Source organism: Vipera ursinii (assembly GCF_947247035.1).
Source record: "Vipera ursinii genome assembly, chromosome: 2".
Taxonomy (NCBI): domain Eukaryota; kingdom Metazoa; phylum Chordata; class Lepidosauria; order Squamata; family Viperidae; genus Vipera; species Vipera ursinii.
The window spans coordinates 110,035,523-110,057,433 of record NC_139513.1 but is presented as its reverse complement, the minus strand read 5'-3'; the positions used below and the strand labels follow the sequence as shown (position 1 = coordinate 110,057,433).

Below are 21,911 nucleotides of genomic sequence, written 5' to 3'. Positions count from 1 at the left end.
CATGAACTGATAATATTACAATGTGCATATGATACCACAGAAATATTTATTTTTTCGTGCATCCATTCATTTCTAGACCATATTTATAAAGCCACCCAACTCACAGTGAGTCCTAGTAGTGTACAGGTTAAAAACTTACCCATTATAGTAAAACAGATCAAAGATGGCAATAATAAGGGACCAGACTTATCCTAAACATTACAACTACCCAACCAATACAGAACAGAGGCCATGGTTGAACCCTATTTTGTGGTAGCTCTTAAATCCTAACTACTTTTTTTAAACTGCGCAAGCTGCTAAAGTATTTTTCCCCCTGTGGAGAGGGAAGGGAGATTTTAGCCCTCCCTCTAGAAACACCGACGACTGATTATTCAGGGGAGTTTAAAACGTTGAAAAAATAACTGGATCCCAATCGGAATTTTATTTCCTAAAGTTTGTGGATTAAAAGATTTTTTATTTTCTATTCTTTCCCTTTTATTTTTACTGAAGATCTGGATTTTTCCTTATAAAATAGAAACAAAACTGAAAAGATTAAAATAACTTTGGGATTCAAAGGAAAATTTCAAATGGTAGGGGTGACATCTTACGGCTAAACCTGATATTTCAGCCTGTTATTGTTTAAAAGAGACCTGGCTGACAGCCCAGAAAATAAAGAAGACTTATGTAACTTTGAAACAACAGCTGTGAGAAGTTTAGCTGTGCTCCTTACTCAATGAAAAAAAAGACTTTCTTTCTGGACTCCCTAATTGTAAAGCTTCTAGTCTAACACATCATTATGGAAAAAGATCAGGAACAGATTTTTCCTATGGATGAAGATCAGGAACAAATCCTTTCTATGCTGAAAGCAATTTATCAAACCCTCCTTACAGCTGGTGACAAAATAAGAGTCTACAGAAATTATTAGAAAATAAGAATATTTTATTGTATTATTGATTTGTTGATATAGATGGTGAGAACTTAAATAGTTAAGACATGTACCCTGAACACCAGATTTTGTGAGGAATTGTGATAAAGGGAACTGGGGCTATTTAAAACTTGGAAGTGATAAATATTAAATGTTAATTTTAAATATTAATGGAAAATTAAAATTGGGAAAAAATCATTAGGTCATTGATTGTCTCAAAGATTGAATGTTAAAACAATTAACATATATATATATATATATATATATATATATATATATATATATATATATATATATATATATATATATATATATATATAAACTAAAAACTATTGATAAATGTAAGAAAGTTATTTTTTATTTGATTGACAGAATAAGAAGTCTATTATTTAAATATGAGACAGTACATATTAAGAGGAAAAGAGAGGTAATATTTACTGTAATAGTTTGAGATTTGTACTAATGATATCTGTATACAATTGAATTATTGCAACTCAGCTGCCACGTTACTTTTCAAAGATATAAATGTAACACTATAAAATCAATAAATTTTACAAAAAAAAGCCCAAAATGATGATTTATAAACCACAATGGCAAAATTACACATCATACTAATCAAGCAACAACAACAATGAAATCATATTATTCCTAGTGCAATATGTAAAATGAATTAGAAGGACTGCCCTCTTCCTTACTGAAAAAAACAAATAGCAGAAATACACACACACAACAGAAAAAGCAACTTTTTTAACAACTTACTGGTTTCTTGTTCTTGCAATTTTTTTTAAACTTTTTACTTTTTTTTATTTTTGTTTTGCCAAACTGCAAACTGACTCTAGGAGAGGATGTGGCTGTACACTGCCAACATAATTTGACTTAATTTGCAAAATCTAGCCTCCTTAAGCAAATACAGTCAAAATAATAAATAGTTCCCCAAAGAAAAAGCAACCTACCTGGAAGACATTGGAGAAATCCCTAAGATTGAAGTTATAGTGAAATTTAATAGCTGTTGGGAGGAAAGTAGCCGTTATTTTCATGTGCAAAGCAAGAGCCAGATGTATTAATTGCTGTGATGATTTCTGTAAGGCTGCAGAGAAGTTCCCCCATTTTAGATGCTGAGTTAGGATGGTACTGTAAATGGTGGAAAGAGCATCTGACCCAGGAAATGAGAGGGCAAACACACAGAAGTGGCGCTGCAAGAACATAATATAAAAAAACAAAACACAATAGAAATTAATAGGCAATTGTATAGAAGAGAAATGATATATATTATGTTCACATAATTGCAATTCTGGCACTTGACAACCGTTGCACATTTACGACTGTCCCATAAGCACACAATTGCCACTTGCAATCTTCCCAGCCAGCTTCTGACAAGCAAAGTCAATAGGAAGATAGCAAGAGGTCATAAGTCATGGTCATGTGATGTTCTTGCTTAATGACCACAGGTGATCAACTTAACAACTGCACCTGAGACTGCTGTCGCTAAGTGGAGCAATCACATAATATTTTGCTTCATGACCACCTCACTTAGAGATGGAGTTGCAGTGATAAGGACTGCATTCATCACAAGGATTGAGTGGGGAAAATCCATGTGCTACTGTCCATGGTACTGAAATACAGTTATCTTATTCTTCTATTGAACCTTATAAAATCATTTGACCTAAACCGGAGGCACAGAGATATGGTTCGCTGATGTATTAAAGCAATATAGAAAATAATGAATTAGTTCTATATAAAGGATGCACATTCCAGAAAACCAGTTACTAATTTCTGCTGGCTACTCCATCCCATTCCTCTCCTCTCAAGCCTTTACTTTTGATTTGTGTCAGATAAACTGTTGCATCCCTGTAGCTTTTTTTTTTTTTTGCTTGGACACAATTTAATCAAGCACGGGAAAAAACATGAATGTAATTAACAAAACCAGCAGTGTTCTAGATCAGGAAGCAATACCTGCAAACGTGGGTTGATAGTAAAGCTGCCTGCAGTGGGATTCATGCATGACACGTACTGCACATTCATGATTTCCTTCAGGGACAGCTTGTTTCTGTCATACCTTTGCCAGAAAAAGAAAAAAGAATGCATCATCCTAATCACAGATTATTAGTGACAACAGCAGTATGCCTGCCAAACACTGCCAAGACTGAAGCAGCATGTTGGGGGGGGGGGGCACTAGGCACCTGCTGCATCCCAGCTGTTTTCAATTAATATCCCAACAGAGATTGTACAATTTGAGGGCAGAGGGGACTAGATGAGGTTAGAATTCACATATGTTTCCATTACATCAATGCATTCCATAATGACGGTGATTCCTCTAAAATCATGCATATCCATGATGGGACTAATTCATTAAAGTCACGTTACATTCAAAAGAAAAGCTGGTAGAAAGACTGAAGGAAAAAAAGCTAAAAAGAAGCCAGTATATACCAATAAAAAAAAGAAAAGGATGGCTTGCACCTTGTATAGTCTGCAGCATTAGAATAAAAACAGGAAGTTTTACTGGGAGTTTTGCACTAAAGAAAGAAGCTCATCACAGGAGGTATGAAAAATTCAATCTTCATGAATGCTGATACCATAGGACCTGACTACATCGCTTGGATTAATCTACTGTTCAAATTTAGCTAGAGTATCCATCAGATATTATTAATGCCCAAAGATTGTGACATGATTCTTACTCATGGGTGTATATATAGGGGTAGAAAACAGACTGGAGCTATAGGTAAAGGTAAAGGTTCCCCCGCACATGCGTGCTAGTCGTTTCCAACTCTAGGGGCCGGTGCTCATCTCCGTTTCAAAGCCGAAGAGCCAGCGCTTGTCCGAGGATGTCTCCGTGGTCATGTGGCCGGCATGACTAGACGCCAAAGACGCACGGAACGCTGTTACCTTCCCACCGTAGTCGTCCCTATTTTTCTACTTGCATTTTTTACGTGCTTTCAAACTGCTAGGTTGGCAGAAGCTGGGACGAATAACAGGCGCTCACTCTGCTACGCGGCACTCAGGATTCGACCCGCCAAACTGCCGACCTTCTGATCGACAAGCTCAGCGTCCTAACCCACTGAGCCACCGCTATACATAAACTCATATAACAGTAATTCAAATCAGAAGCAAAATCATCCATTCAAAACTTAGCTTCATAACTAGTCCTAACATTTTTTTGTTTCTTTTTATGTTTGTTTGTTTTTAATGTAGATTGGGTCAAAACAAAATACAGTTCAGTGTAAAGCCATGATCTAGATCAAAAATAGACCAATTTATCCATCCCTAACATACCAATGCCCATAGTCCAGATGTTGTCGGATCAGTGTATGAGGCTGAACTGTTCCATAGGTATCAACTTCAGGCATATTCATATCATCAATGAAATAGATGAGTTTCTTTGTTCCAGGAGGACCATAATTCCTTCCAGCCTTTTTTTCCAGTGGCTTCTCAAGAACAGCTATGAGAAAACAAAGGCTCAGAATTTTTAGAAAGTGAACTTCTTAATATAAGGATTGTATTGTCAGGCTGCCAATTAATCTACTTGAGCTACAAGGCACCTATAAAAATATAAACGAAAGAAAAATAATGCCAATATCAAGCCTAGTGGTGATTGATCACATCACATAATTCCTCACAAAGGAAGACTTTCAGCAGCAGACAAGCCCATGAAAACAGAATCATAGATTAATAAAATACAGGTTAGCAGACTGTAACTGTATATAAGAACTGCAGGAAATGAATCACAAATCTAAAAATCTGTAGTTATGATGCTTAAAAACTTGGGCAAGACCAAATACAGTAGTGGCATATATACACACATAAATACACACACACACATAATATATATACACACACTTCACATACATAAAATAGCAAAGATTGTTAAAGTACAATCCTATACACATTTATTCAGAAGTAAGGAGTCCCAATTCCAAGTAAGAGGAGACAGAATGGAAGACTGCATTTTCTGCTATACTTTAGTAAAACGCTGCAGCTAGAAACAATCCTGCAAGAATAAAATATTTTCAAATATCTGCATCTTGTACTTTATAATGAATTTCATAATGTAGGCAAACAATTAAAAAAGATTTATAATTTGCTTTTCACTGTACTGATCATATATTTATAGGTTATTAAAGTGGTTTTTGCTTTGCATTTAGCATCCATGCAACGTATCCGATTTCTCAGGTTTTGACAGCTTGGGGCATAAAAGAATTTAAAACACTGGGTGAAAGCTGACACCTCTGTTCTGCAGAATTTTCTCCTTTCAACAACCTAGCACCATGACAATTTTGAAATTTCTGGAAGTGAGATACGGTTTTCAAATAAGCATTTAATTAGAGCTTAATTAACATAGAAAACAACCCTTTTAGAGTCTTAACAAGTGTAGAAGAGATACATCAAATTGAAATGCAATTACTGAGAGATTAAATGACATGTTCGTGAAAGCAGTGTTTTAATTTGAGAATGCGCCTCACAATAATATCATAAGCCACATGTCTAGCACAGATACACAGATCCCAATTATACTGGAATAAACAGTCACTGTATTTAGAGTTATTAAGCATCTGCTGTGTTTCCTAGAGGCTGATGGGCTGTGGAATTCTCCATGGGTAAATTTAATACATGAAGAAACTTTGCAAGGACTCTCAGTGGCCTTTTGCAGTATTTTCCCTGACTTACCTTATGCTTGGCAGCTAATTGTAGCTGGAAGTCTGCTAACCACGATGGATAATATAAACATTCTGTAAAAACTCCTGAATGTCACACAAACCATCACACTCCCGTGTTGCCTTTCCCAGTACTTAGTTATTTGCATCTGTCTATTCACACTTGCTTGCATGGGCATAATACCCAAGTCACTTAAATGTAGAGACCCAGCACGGATCCTTGTGCTGTTGCAAAGATATAACAAGCATCTTTCACTTCTGCTTATAAGAAAGGTCGAACAAGGATGTTCTTTAAAACACAAAAGTAAGAGATATTTTCTCAGCTACAGTCCAGTGGGGTTGAACAGAATTTTAATCATTGAACCCTAAATTCAGTGGATGCAGACAGTGCTGACTTAGAAGGCTGAAGGACAATACCAAATCTAGGAAAAATACAATTTCTATTCCTAGGCCACTATGCTCTTTTTACATTGGGCTACCCCCAATTGCTTTATTTCCATCCAGCATTCGTGCATTTGAATCTCATGAAGATATGGCTCTCTCTCTCTCTCTCTCTCTCTCTCTCTCTCTCTCTCTCTCTCTCTCTCTCTCTCTCTCTCTCTCTCTCTCTCTCTCTCAATTTAAACAAAACATAATTGAATGCACTAGTCTATGACAGAATGAAAGCATTTATAAGAGGATTGTTTACAGGTGAAGATAGTACAATATAGAAAGGAATACTGAAAAAAAGATGAAATTTATGGTTCAAATATTAAACAAAAGTTAACTATTAATAATCAGATTTATAGGAGCTAACAAAAACCTTTCCAAGTTTAAAACTACAAGAAATGTATCTGAATTTCCAAAACGACAAACAAAAATTTTGTGACTTGTAAAATGAAAATATTTAAATAAATTTAATATTATTCAAGACTATAATGATTCTTTGGAAGTCTTATTAGTTCAAATTAATGTATGGAAGCCATATAGGATGTAAAATTTTGTATAATCCTGAGGGTTGATAGTTACAGGGGAAATGTTATTAGCTACTGAAGGGATTTTATTGTGCTTATGATTTTAGTACAAGTTTGACATTAGCAATATAAAATGGTTACTATTTTATAGAGAGTAACCATTATATATTGACACTTGCACTGTTGTCATGTAATCATTGTTTTATTATTTTGTAATCATTATTTTGTAGTCAGATGCTTTATGTATATTGGAAAAGTAAAAGCCTCGTGTTAAAGGGAAGGGGGGAAAGAAGTTATGGTAGAGCTGTGTATGTATCATCTTGGAATTATTTTTCTGTACCTTTTGGTTCCTAGAACCAAGACCAGATCTCTTTGTTCTGGAAAGGTATAAAAGGTGGAAGACATCTTTCCTGCTTGCTTGCCTTCATTCCTCCACCAGCCACGAAGAGGAATCAGGCAGCCCCTCTCTGTTTTGATCAAAATAAAGTTGTAATTCTTTGTTGAAACCTCGACTCAGGAGTTTATTTTGGCTCTTTTAAATTCCTGAGTAATGCTGGGGCAATTGTGAGGCTAAGTGGGAAACCTTACATTACTTTATTATATTTCATTCAGTTCAGTATTCTCTTTTACCTTTTAATTATATTTTGCTAGATGGATAGGTTCCAAAGACATGGAAAGAAACATGAATAGTACTGTGATGCTAACTTACAAGCAATGGATATAAACGTCCATTTTTTTCACTAATCAGGACTGTAAAAGATTTGCAAAACTGGCTCCTGAATATATTAATTAAGACGAACAGGTTTCATTGTAGGTAAACATAAAATTGGACGAATACAGAAATTCATTCATTCAATTTGTTAAAGTGAAAAAATCATAAAAACTTCCATATTAGATATTTCAATGGGTGGTCAAAAAATAGTTTGAGTGATCTATTTTTATTACTGAAGGATATTAATTTTGATGCTAACTCCAAACCATTCATAATTTATATTAAATTACAAAAGCTGGTTTACATTAAATTGTACAAATTCTCTCTTATAATAACACAAGAGATTTTGGACTTGCCTTATTAACAGCAATTGAGGATGGAAATGAAAAATTGCTGCATAAAGAATTGATCATATTTGTGTTTCTGGGTCCTGGGTAACTTTTAACTGGTGCATGGAAGTCAGTGCCAGTTTGGACTAAACAACGTTTGCCAATAACCCTAATGCTAACTATAACTAACTTTTTAAAAAATGAGATAAGGACTTGATATTGCTGAATATGATTTTTAATTGTTTGATAATTGAGCATATACAAGGTAGTACAAATTCCTGCAAGCACATAAAGTCATCTCTGGTCAGGTTTTTCTTCATTTAAGAAGCACCACAAAATGTATTGCTTTGGGCTATTGTTTATTCCTATACTTAATGTATTAGGAACCAAATTTTTACAATAACCAAATTTCATCCCAGAGACAGTATCTAGGTTGCTACTAAACATGACACCAACTTGATGGCGTATAATAATTAAAGCAATCCCAAAAATTTCTGATTGTATTATGCACTGTAAAAATTTAAACTGTAAAAGTGGGACTTAAAACATAGAAGATATAAACCAAAAAATTACTAAAAGCACCCCCTTGTGTGTTATGATTGCCATGCAAATTCTATTCTCCAAACTGATTTTGTTTTCTTAAATATATTACGTCAGGGCACTATTAACTGTGTCAGGGTGAAAATGTCATCATGCACAACATTTAAATCTAATGGTTACATAGAAAACATGTGTTGTCTCGAAATTGTGGCTTATATAGATTATCTACAAAATTGTGGGAGATGCAAGAGGCAAAAAAGGCTTCAAAATAGGACACCATTACAAAATAAATTACCAATCTGAGCAAAAGTCTAAATGAAGTATTTGGTTCAGAAACTGAACAGTAAAATGGCATACCTGTATTTATTCCTACAGGCCCCAATTTTCTAGATAAACAGCAAAGATCACTCTCTGTGTTACAGAGCTCTCTCTACAATCCTCACAATGACAGACTTCAACATGAAAATGCTGGATGGAATTACGGAAATACAATGTATCTGGAGGGCATCAATTCAAGTAGTTAATCTATGACATTTATTCAACTGTAACCAGATTGTAGCTGGGATGATTAAGGAATGGCAGAAACTGCAGGAACTGACAATTTGCCTGCAGCATTCTCCTTTGCAAAACAATTCTAGGTGGAACTCTTTCTTCTTCTGCTGCTGCTGCATAAATTTTGAATTGCTCATGCTCAAATATTAAAGCAATTTCAATTATAGATAAAAGCCTCATAAATATGTTCATTTTGAACACTGTATTGATAAAATGATTGCCACAGAAAAGGTTATAAGGATATTTCCCCATTTTCCCAGGAGAAAATCCTTTGTTCAAAGGATGAACACTTTAAGCACCCTGGCACTGAAATAGATAACAACAGATTTTCAAATTTAGGGCAAAATCACAGCAAAGTGGATCGAACTGGCATGACCTGTGCTTGGATATTTAAGAACACGGAGAAGTCCTTCAAACACATTAAGAAACTGGCTGGTTCGGTCAAGAGGTCTACTGAGCTACTACTGAAGACAATACTCTGAATATTGATAAAACAGATGAAGCACGGATAGAACCATATTTTCTTGGAAGAAGTTCAACTTTATAACATCAGTACAGAGAAAATGCATCTACGGTACTAGTGACCTTAGGAAGATGAAAGGTATATTTCAGATAGCTAAAACTATTATCTGCTCCACTGTCAAAACCAAATTGAAAAAAAATAATTTATCTTTGCCCTTTCTAGCTTAGGCCATGATGGTCTAAATGACCCAGCTAATTCTTTGCCACATTAAAAATTATTTCAAGAGCTATAATTTAAGTCTGTTGCAATTTAAGCTACCTTCAGACTCAGAGAGCAATGCAAGAGTCTCAAAACCCAAATGTCACATGTGCTGCATGAAGTTCATTAGCTTAAGGATAAAACACTGAAGCCTTTTCATATACAGATAGTCCTCAACTTACAACAGTTTGTTTAGTGACCATTCGAAGTTACAGCAACACTGAAAAAAGTGACTTATGACCATTTTTCATACTTACAACTGGTGCAGCATCTGCATGGTCATGTGATTAAAATTCAGATGTTTGGCAATTGACTCATATTTATGACGGTTGCAATGTCCCGGGGTCACTGATCGCCTTTTTCGACCTTCTGACAAGCAAAGTCAATTGGGAAGCCAGCTTCACTTAACAATCATGTTACTAACATAACAACTGCGGTGAATCACTTAACAACTGTGGCAAGAAAGGTTGTAAAATGAGGCAAAATTCATTTAACAACTGTCTCACTTAGCCACAGAAATTTTGGCCTCCATTGTTGTCATAAGTTGAGGACTACCTGTATTGATACAAAAGTGTCTAGTGAAGAAAAAAATGAAGATGATAAAGAGCACCATAGAGTGCCATTAAACATAGTTTAATCAAATAAAAGGTTCTTACTGTGAAACAGAGTTGCAAAACAAAGGCAATTGTTAGCTGACAAAATTAATTAGATAGATAGATAGATAGATAGATAGATAGATAGATAGATAGATAGATAGATAGATAGATAGATAGATAGGTAGGTAGGTAGGTAGGTAGGTAGGTAGGTAGGTAGGTAGGTAGGTGGGTGGACAGATGGACGGGCAGGCAGGCAGGTAGGTAGGTAGGTAGGTAGCCTTTATTGTCATTTTTTACTGTGGGCACAATGACACACATTAAAGTGAAATTTAGTTGCTTGCTCTCAAAGTGTACACATACATAACACACATTTAAACATACTATATACAACATATGTATAGACCTGCACCCTTACATATAAGTAAGATATAAATATTAATTACTGTCCATCTTGAATATAACTGAAGAAGGAAGCTTTAGATTTCACAAGATTAATACTGTATGGAAAAAATTATGAACCAGAAGACCTATATTTAGTTTAGCTACAAGGTTAGCATGTTTTTCCAAGATCAGTGCCTACAAAGTATTGTTTAAATAATTAAGTTCTATTTTATGGGTTTTGTAATTCTTTTAAAGTAGGATCTATACCAGTGATGATTTTTATATCACCTAGGATTCTTAATTTTTTTCTTTTGATGTCTTTCAGTTTGGCCTGCCACATTCAACACCTCTTAGCACATTTCTTTCCTATCTAAATAATTGCCTTGGCAAATTTGTCTCGTTCTCCCCCACTTCAACTGGCAGTTTACCTTGCAACATGGCAGAGGTGGTATAGTAATTAAAAGGAACATTCTTCACCAGGTACTGCTCGGAATCCAGGAAAGACAGCTTATCACCAACAATCACAGACTTTCCCGTGCCTGCATTTCCCACCAGCATGACAGGTCTGTGTCTCTCCAAGAGATGATCCATAAAATAGCGCAGCCGGATAGTTTCATTGGTATGTACTAGACAGGCCTGAAAGGGATATGAGAGGCATTTACTAGGAGACTCTGAACATCTCCAGGCAGAGGTAAAGGAGGGCTGCTCAGTAAGTAGCATTGCATTACAATATCCCATGAGCAATTGTTCTTATACTCCCCTCATATTTAAATAGATTCAGTCATATCCAAAGTGCAGAATACAGGTAGTCCTGAACTTACAACCACAAATGGGTCTGGAATTTCTGTCGCTAAGCAATGCAGTCATTATGCAACTAATCATGTGACCAGGTCCAATTTTACAATCATTTTTACTGCAGTCATTAAACCAATTATGTGGCTGCTAAGTGAATCACATGGTTGACTTTGCTTGTCAGAAGCTGGCTGTGCAACCATCATAAATGTAAACTGGTTGCTAAGCACTTGAATTTCAATCATGTGATCTAGCAGGTGGTACAATAGTCCTAACTCCAAGGACGGACCACAAGTCGCTTTTTTCAAGGCCATCATAACTTTGAACTGTGGTTAAACAAACAGTCATAAGTCAAGGACTACTTTTATAAGTGCAGTGTCTTCTTTGACATCTTTTCTGACATTCTCCAAAAACTGACCTAAGAATCAGGCTCTGAGGTCCAGTGATATGATGCCACTAGATAGCAAGTTCAGAATTAGGATAAGGAACATATAAGCTGTTTCTATCAATTTAGCAATAAGTTTCTTCTACTTAGTATTCTTTTTATTTGAATGGCACAGCCAAGCCTTTTTACATTTTTAAATTTTTGATTTACCAATTAAATTGTGCAAGTGGTGCTTCCTCTAACTCAAGAGAAAGTATACAGTGTCCCTTAGCCTAGACCAGTACTTTCCAAACTGGTTCTTTCATACCCCAAACTATTTATGAAAATAATTTATTTAAATGTCCCTGTTGTGATTGAATAATAATAATAATAATAATAATAATAATAATAATAATAATAATAATAATAATAATAATAATAATAATAAAAAAGTTGGAAGGGACCTTGGAGGTCATCTAGTCCAACCCCCTGCTCAGGCAGGAAACCCTATACCATTTCAGACAAATGGCTGTCTAGTCTCCTTAAAAAATAATGGATTTGTATTTCATTACCCAAAGAAAAAACACTTTTATCCAATTTTGAGTAATTTACCCAGGTGTGGTAACCACTGCTGTAGACTTTCTCTCACAATAATAACAGTGGTAATTTTCAACAAAATAATATGTAATGGCTGCATCTAACAGAATTTGTTTTCTATTTTCTGTTTCCAAAATTCACAGTGATCCTCCAGAAAATGACTGGAGATGGGATCACTGCAGTTGCATTCTTATTATCATCGAGACACAAATGGAAATGGAGAGTGGGATCAGACTATGACGCCTGCAAAGACTTTTCAGCTAAAACTGGCCAAATTACAAAACCTCTTCTTTGCTGTCAAGGAGGCCAAAATTGCAAAAAGTCTCAGAATGGCCTGGTTTGCTTTTTTGCCTCCCTAAATCATGCCAGCATTATTCTTCTCTGTCACCAACTTGAGAGTCAGCATTAACTCGTAGCAACTGAAGAGCTTCAAGCAGAAAAACAACAGTTCAAGATATCACTGCTCCAGAAAGAAGCAGATGCTGCTGCATGGAGCACAGAAGATGTATAAGGCCATCCTTGCCCAGTATTTTCTGTAGCTTAGGAAACTGGCATGTAAAAAAGGCAGCAGGCCACCCATATTTTTCTAGTTTAAGGCATGCATTCACACTATAATTATACATTTAAATAAATATATTATAAATATCAATACATTATAAATTTGATTAATAATAATAATACCAATGTCACATGGAAGGAGGTTAAAACTATCCTGATGATTTCTAGTGAACAATCCAATCTTCAAAAGATCAAATCTAATGGAAACACATGCAAATGGGGGTAAATTGGGCAAGAAAACAGCAATTGCTTCATTATTATCATTATATTTCTTTGTGCATTACATGGTACAAACATGTGGATGCCAAAAATGAGTACCGGTATGAGCAGAGGAGGAAAACGAAGAGGAGGATGTATTTAAAAACTGGAATATAGTGGGATTTCTTTGAAATAGCATTCCTAGAAAGAATGACATACCTATTTCTGGTACTAATAATAATGACAATGGAGCAATTGCTGTTTTTCCTACCAAATTTGGCCCCATTTGCATGTGTTTCTACTACAACAGGGGTAGGTACAACCTTGGCTCTTTTTTGACTTGTGGACTTCAACTCCCAGAATTCCATGGCTGGCTCAGGAATTCTGGGAGTTGAAGTCCACAAGTCATAAAAGAGCCAAGGTTGCCTACCCCTGCACTAGAATAAGTCAGAACCTGTGATTACAATCACATTTTAATACAGTTAGGCACAAAAAAGTACATACATAAAAATTAATAAAATCACATACCACACTAAGTTCAAGGACTACAGGTTTTCTTTCAGGTCTCTCTCTTATGATAAAATTCAGATCCCTAAATCCCAGCAGCTTATTAGTATGTGTTCAAAAATAGACAACGATGCTTCTCAGCGTAAAGACTGGCTTCAAAAATAACTTACAAATAAAATAATTAATCTGGAGACTGATTTCTCACACATTCTTTTCTGACTAGGTTTGTGCCTCTAACATTCTTTGTCTCATACACACACATAAATGTATTACTCACCTGTAATGGTATTTCTCGATCAAATTCAAATTTGGGGATCAGCTTGGACCAAGGTTCAATTTTTTTTGTTTCCGAATCAATATAAAAGTCAAAAACTGTTCCTTGGGAAGGAAACTTGATGGTCTTGAATTCAGTCACCCACCATTTACTGAATTCAACTCTATAGTCTACAAGCTTCCAAAATAAATAGAGAAAGTAAGTTTTAATGAATACATAATTTTTGTTTGATATATTCTTCTAATAAATGCTGAAAGACAATCCAGTGAGTTATTGTTTGAGAGTTAAATCCTACTTACAATTTGTTCAGAGAAGTACTGGATATTTACTTATTGTTCTAAGTTTGGGCATGGATCTTTGCAGGATCCCTTTGAGTTCTGATTTTTCTGACCTTTCTGTGGATGCCCTAAAGCAGTGGCTTTTAAAATTGGCCAAAAGAATAATACACAACAGAGGACATTCTGGGGATGTAGGTGTGAAATTGGAAGATCCAAGAAGACAGAGAAAGTGGGCGAAGATAACATTCTTCCTTGATTGGATGATGAACGAGATAAAGATATAGCAGGAAAAGAGTCCATAATGAGAGTGGTTTGTGCAGCAAAAGCAACAGATAGCTTACTTTGTTTCTTGCAAGAAAGCATGGTACTTTGAAGTCCTCTAGATATCAGACAGAGGACCAGAGTCTATTCAAAGGTTATGCTACCAGTTCCTTATTTGTACAAAACTGTAAAGGTGATGATTTCCTCAAGTCTTGCTTTATACTGTTGATGACTACCTAGACATAGCCATGCAGTCTTCTGGACAACAAAATATAAGTGGTTTGCCACTAACTTCTTAGGATTTTTTTTTTTACTTTTCAATCTAGACTAGACATGTCAAACTCGTGACATCATGTGACATCGCGCAACGTATTGGAACGGTTTTGCCACTGCTGGCAATGGAATGGGCACGGCTTCTGGATGATGTGTCTGGCCCGCGGGCTGGCAATTTAACACCCCTGGTCTAGACCACAGTCCTTATGAATCTCCTAAACATACATTTATCCTTGCTTAATTTTTCTAACATTAGCTAAGACTGCATTGGTGTTTCAGTTCCTATGAGCCATATTTTATCCATAGATATGTAATATATGTAATATGTATTTTATGCTATGAATTCAATAGCCTTCTCCCCAGAAAAAGTTACTTCTGTCTATGTTTAATTAATAACACTTGTCATTTTATGCTGAAATAGGACACATACAGGTACACTTCTATATTTCTCCCCAATTTTATCTAGGCAGTTTTATAAATTCCTAAACAAGCAGCCCTATATGATGAAAGACATCTAATTCAAGAGTGCAGATTTTACTGTACATGTATAGAGTTACCCTGTGGTAAGATGGATGGCAAACAAACAAACAAGTAATCAGACAATTCAGTTGGCTGAGTGAAGAAAGTCTAGGGCTAACACCAAGCTATGCTAGCAAAATCTTCTTCCAGCAATCAAGGAATATTTTCATTTCAATGGGTAAAACAAAAAACTTGGGTTTAGCCATATTTTTGTCCTTGTACACAGCTGTCTTTAAATACCATGATCTGTTGAGAAATTCTACAGCAATGTGCAGATTAGAATAATTGACCTGCATAGAAGAAGGACATGACTTTCCACAAGCCCTTCACAGCAATGCACTCTACTATCTTCACAAGCACATAGGTCACAATTGTGTGTAGTTCAAAAGTTGAGCTACTTGCTACCCAGAATATTGTGGAAGAGACATTACTTGTCCTGTTGCTCTTTGACTAGCATATATTCAAAAAAAGCTCTGCTACTTTAATCTGAAGACTTTGTAAATCACTTTGTAATTGTTTGCTTGTTGTTCATTGATTGTCCAGACAGAGTTCTAAGGATCAGTTCACACATACATACTAATTCTCAAACTTTGATTAATACAGATGAACAAATGAACTGATGCTATAGGGAAGCAACCTCCCATTATACTGTAGACCTTAATTTCTATAATTCTTCAGCTAGCCTGGCTGTCTGGAAGATAACTAGGTTAAGGAAGCTTGCTATAGGAAAAACCTGTGTTGGAGATGATGTGAGTTTGAATGGAGTCCTTTTTGTTGTTACTCTAAATGATAGCTCATTTACATATACAATATACACTTTGTCTACATGTTCAGTTTAGTCTTTTGTCACTGAGAAGAATTAACAGGAGAATTGGTAATCTATTCTCAAGAAATGATGTAAGGAATCTCTCTAGTCTACAATGAGAATCTTATTGAAATGTGCCTGGTGAATATCACTGTGATCCAAAAGTTCCTGCCAATTCAACTCTTATTGGATTCTTTCGGGATTATTTTTCTTGGATATGTTGGCTTCAGACACTTTTCCAATACAGCCAGTCAGATGAAGCCACAAGTTCATTTCACTGAGGCTATGAAACTTTCCCCCAGGGAATAGTGATATATATAAAAAAATACAAGTAATTGCACCAACTTGAGGCTTTTTCTATGGATATACTGACAGGAGAAGGAGAAAGTCCTCTTATTAAACCCAGCCATCAAGAGTTCTTTAATGTGGTGGCTTTTCTAACTTAAAATAGCATAATTCCAGCTTTTTTTTTTATGGCTGCAGTATATCTGAAAAGGGAACTGTGCTGTGAAAATCAAGACTCTCAATCTCCTTAACCAACTTCTAAACTTTAACACCACACCTCTTTTTTTTTTTGCTTGACTCCTTTTTCTACCCACCTCAGGCCTGGCCTGATGGGATGGGGTTGGGTTTTATAAATCGGTTTTAACTTTTTAATGTGTACTAATTTATTTACGGGCATTGCTGTTTAATTACTTTTTAATTTTTGTATCCTGTTTTTTATTATGTATTGCCCTGTTCACCGCCCTGAGTCCTTCGGGAGAAGGGCGGTATACAAATTAAAATAATAATAATAATAATAATAATAATAATAATAATAATAATAATAATAATAATAATAATTTTCTGTTACATTTATTGTTCCATTATAGATTTATTAAAAACAAAAAAGAAGGAAATGACCCACATAATAATATATCCTTTCTCACAACATGGATCACCTAAAAAAGGGAAAAAAAGATACCGGATCAGTAGAGTAAAAAAAAAAAAAGTAACTCTGGTAAGAAAACAAACAAAAGAAAAAAAGACTGAGAAAACTGATTATCTTTAGCATTAAAATAATGTTAAATAGTAGGAAATCAAGCAACCCATACTACCAGAGCAGTGATATATTTTGGTTGCTCGTGTAATGGGGGGGGGGGAGGAGGCTGGCTGACTTTAATGCTCTTCTTTCCACCCCTTTTCAGAGAAGGACCTTGCTGCCCACCTACTAGCCTGCAACACCGGGAAAGCATTCATATTGTTTATTCTGACATTTCAGCTGCAAAAGGTCAGAGCTAAGGGCAATTTCTATAGCGAGCAATAAACAGATTTTATATTGGATCATTTTTCACCAGATCTTTGCTTTGTTCTTATTCAGACTACGGCACTTTGGAATCTTCGCTCTGACATTTACAGAAAAGCTGAGAAAGGAACATGGAATTCACTGTCCAGAACAACATTGTAGAGGTACATTATGTTGGGTCTAAATTACAAATGCAACTTGCAATGTGCTTTTATGTAGTATTGCAGCAAAGATTAAAACTATCGAGGACTTCAGTGCATACAGCAATTTTCATAGAGATTGAGAGAGGCTAAACCAGGGCTGTACTCCACTTTTGAAAAGTTCAAGGGTCATTATCCAAATTAGGGTCTCTTTCAGGACAAAGGTACAAGGGATCCAAGCACGACATTAAAAAAATAAATTATTTCTAATTCAAAATCTATAATAAGATTGCAATTCAATACAGTTCGAACAATTAATCCCAAATTTTGTAATTTTGCTTTTCTATTGCTGTAAGAGCTACTGTTTGTAGCAACATCAGGAAGGACTGCAATGGATCTGTCCAACAGTACTATAGACTGCATGCATTCTTGCAGTTTCAAGTTTAGTATTTCTGCCCTTAATGAAAATGACTGTCATTTAAACAAGGAGGACTAAGTCATGACTTTTGAGTAGGTGAAGCTTTTCCTGCTTGTCGCAGCCAGGTTTTCTATCCCACTTAATCCAGATCCTGCCCCATTCCCTAGATGAGTGTTTCTCATTCTTAACAACTTCAAGATATGTGGTCTTCAACTCCCAGAATTCCCCAACCAGCCAGTCAAAGTCCATGCATCTTAAAATTGGCAAGATTGAGAAACACTCTCCTAGATGTTTTAAATTAGCCAAGCACCCATTGAATCTAACCATGACACCCTGACTTTGAATCCACAGGGACTAGCGGCTGTGGATTTTGCAAAAGTTCAGTTGCTCAGTTTTGACATGCTTGCTCTATCAACTTTATTTTCTCTGTTGCTCTGCTAAAAATTGTTCTGACATCCATATATGATTCTGCTCAGGTCTCTATTGCAATTAGTATCAAACTATTAATTTGATAACATTATGTTCATGGGTTTTATTCAAAGAATCACTATTCTTTGAAAAAAGATTCTGTACTCTACGCAGAGGATCTCAGCAGACATAATGTTCTCTAGTTCACTCCCTGAGTGAAATGTCAAAGTAAGCCGAGCAGTAAATGTAAAACACTGAGAGATAAGTCCTGGCTTACTTAATTTACTGAATAAATAATTAGAGTGGAATAGAGAGAGTGGGGGAGAGTAAACAGCATGAAAAAGTTTTTCTTCTGTGAGAGTGCAAATATGTTGGTATATAGAAAGATCTAAGAACCCCTCAATATATTTTTTCCACTGGTCATCTGGAACAATTATTGAGGTAATATAAAATAGAATAGAGCTGAAAGGGACCTTGGAGGTCTTCTAGTCCAACCCTCTGCTCAGGCAGGAAACCCTATACCATTTCAGATAAATGGCTGTCCAGTCTCTTCTTAAAAACTTCCAGTCTTGGAGCATTCACAACTTCTGGAGGCAGGTTGTTCCACTGATTAATTGTTCTAATTGTCAGGAAATTTCTCCTTAGTTCTAGGTTGCTTCTCTCTTTGATTGATTTCCATCCATTGCTTCTTGTCCTGCCTTCAGGTACTTTGGAGAATTAGCTTGACTCCTTCTTCTTTGTAGTAACCTATGACTCCTTATGTCATTTTATCTATTTTCAGTATTTCTCTTATTGTTTCCATTTCTTCTCTGGGGACACCGGTATGATCTTGAGTCTTTTATAATCAATAAATCAAAAATATAGTGTTTTTTTACTTCCTTGCCCTTCTCATTATCCAGCAAGAGTTCATCTGACTTTCCCAAAATCAACTTGTATATTAATGGTTGATATGTTCTGGAGAAGGGCAGACTAGCTCCATCTACTATATAATGGTATCTGATAATGACCTGTGAGACAAGGGGAAAAGCCGCTGCCAAGGCAATGAGCAAATAAGAGGCAGAATTAGACCACAAATGGGATTACTGTGGCAAACATCTCAGAAGGGACCCCCTCTGTAGTTTTTTTGGACAGAAATGTACTTTGAGATTTGCAAGATCTTGTTACTATAATTTTACCCTATAGTAATGGTAATACTTCTGGGTGTGTTTTTTGTCTGGACTACCTTGCAAGGCTGACAACTATGATCTTTTGATTTCTACCTACTACCTATTTGCTGTGCTCCCCTTCACCTCACCAATTCCAAAGGAACCAGTTATCCTTTATTCTGGTCTACCCAATTCTTCCCAAACCATCTGTAATGAAGCTGTCATATGACAAGTTATTATTCAAACAAGTTGATTGTGTGAAGGTCAAAAAGATGGGAAGAAGAATTCATAAAGGCTTTGCTTGTTTTTTCTTGGATCAAAAATGAGATGAGTAATCTCATAAACACTACTTAAAATATATAAGATCAGCATGCAGAACAACTAGTGAAATAAACCAGATGTTCAGGTAATAACTTCATGACTAAACCAAGTAACCTTTAGCACAAAGGGGAAACATACCATTTTGTGTATGCTTGTATCTCTCTCTCTTACTACATACATTCATATTTGCTAAAGCTTGCTAGGTAAAAGAATTTTATGCATCACTTTGTGCAAAAAGGATTGTAATTAAGTTATTATTGCTTATGGCAATCATAGTTCTTAATATTCCACACTAATTTTACAATACACACAAGCTCAATATTTCCTTTTGTTTCTTTTTCTGATTAAAGAGTAAGTTCTATAAAGTTTTTTTTTAAAGTTCATCTACTCTTCAACCAAAAAATATAATAAAAGTTATGCTTTCATTTATTTCACATACAATATGAAAACTTATGAATGGGCAAAAAGCCTCTGATCCCCTTATATATCTTACAGGTTTTCGAATGAGCATTCTGTGAAATTAACTGGACCTCAACAAGGATTGGTCAGCGCTAAGAGCTATTTAATATAAGTTTCTACCTTATTATGAAATAAGCAATGCTTTATGTATGAGTGGTCATCTTATCTTCTGTCTGATCACTAGAAGTCAAACATATCTTGATACAATCAATCAATCAATGAAAAAAAAGGGCACACCGTTAAAGGCTAATTTATTGTTTACTTTCTCCGGACACTCAAAATGTAAACCTTTGCCAGGGCAAAGCAGGTAACCTTTTTAAGATACAAAATAGTGGCTGTATACCATATTTACATGTGAGACAACCACAACTGGGACCTCCATGGTGAGCAAATGACCAGCTACTCTGAAAAAACTCCTGACAAACTCAATGTCATAATTTCACATCAACTAAACAACTTGCTGTTAGAGGTTGAAGCATTCCATGTGAGTATTTGAAAGTTCCCAAGGGTGGGAATCTAGCCTGAACAATGATTATCATTCTAGTTTGTTTGTTTGTTTGTTTGTTTGTATAATTACAACAGAAAGATGATTTATATGCGGGAAACGCATTATAAGAGTAGGCTAAGCCTAGCACCTTCATTCTACCCGGAGAAAAGCCACTTGTCTTCTATTCTGGTTGAAAAGGAAGAAACTGTAACCCATTCTTCAGTTTTGGCTATGAGGTCCTGTCTCATATGTCCACGGTAGGAAGGTCCCTTCTGAAGAAACCAATCTGGTCAATAGTTAATAAGAAGACAGGTATGGAAGCAGCAAGCAGCGTTGGAGCAATTGGAATCAACTGCTGGGTGCAAATGAAGTCATTTGCCAGAATGATACAAGGGCAGAATGCAAAACACCATTGTTCTTCAGAAATTATTTTTTAACTGTACCTCACACCATAACTAACCAGACGTATGAATGAACCCTCAAATGTCTCTTTCTCTCTTTCTGCAGAAGTGCAGGAATGTGCTGTAAGTTGTTACGTTCATTTTTTAAACAAATCACATTTCCTCCTTGTATCAGACCTTAACAAAATCAGAATGAAAATATAATTTCCAATCCTGGTTGCTTCCGAGTGGTAGATTAAACAAAAACAGTTCTTCAGGTCTACACAACATGGGAAATTGGGGTTTCTTTAGCTATAAAGTGTAAGGTTGAACCATCTAAAAAGAAAGGAGAATGCCAGTCCAAGGGTCATATACAGCCTCACTTACATAGCAACAAACCATGCTACCTCTTACTTCTTAGATGGCTTAGAAATTCATAAGGGTATAGAAATGCCTGTCCCCTTCATGGATTACTGCCTTGTCGTGGCGAAGGGGCTTGCGTAATTCAATGAAGCTATGAGCTATGCCGTGCAGGGCCACCCAAGACGGAAAGGTCATAGCAGAGAGTTCTGACAAAACGTGATCCACTGGAGAAGGAAATGGCAAACCACTCCAGTATCTTTGCCATGAAAACCCTATGGACAGTACCAAAAGGCAAAACGATATGACGCTGGAAGATGAGCCCCTTAGGTCGGAAGGCGTCCAATATGCTACTGGGGAAGAGCAGAGGGCTAGTACCAGTAGTGCCAGAAAGAATGAAGCGACTGGGCCAAAGCCGAAAGGACGCTCAGCTGTGGATATGTCTGGTGGTGAAAGGAAAGTCCGATGCTGTAAAGATTTTTTCTCCATAGGAACCTGGAATGTAAGATCCATGAATCAAGGAAAGCTGGACGTGGTCAAACAAGAGATGACAAGACTAAACATTGACATCTTAGGTATCAGCGAACTAAAATGGACAGGAATGGGTGAATTTAATTCAGATGACCATCAGGTATACTACTGCGGGCAAGAATCCCTCAGAAGAAATGGAGTAGCCTTCATAGTCAATAAAAGAGTAGGAAAAGCAATACTGGGATACAATCCTCAAAATGACAGAATGATCTCA

General features: G+C 35.9%; 1 protein-coding gene across 1 annotated transcript in view; it reads right to left on the bottom strand.

Moving 5' to 3' along the window:
* DNAH9 (dynein axonemal heavy chain 9) overlaps positions 1 to 21,911 on the bottom strand; it is a gene marked incomplete at both ends in the record, with an annotated part of 237,237 nt that overhangs the window by 136,451 nt on the left and 78,875 nt on the right. The window contains 5 exons of the mRNA XM_083352326.1: positions 1,858 to 2,097; positions 2,858 to 2,960; positions 4,175 to 4,340; positions 10,766 to 10,973; positions 13,631 to 13,804. Coding sequence (XP_083208452.1) covers positions 1,858 to 2,097; positions 2,858 to 2,960; positions 4,175 to 4,340; positions 10,766 to 10,973; positions 13,631 to 13,804 — 891 coding nt within the window. The remainder of the gene's footprint in view (positions 1 to 1,857; positions 2,098 to 2,857; positions 2,961 to 4,174; positions 4,341 to 10,765; positions 10,974 to 13,630; positions 13,805 to 21,911) is intronic.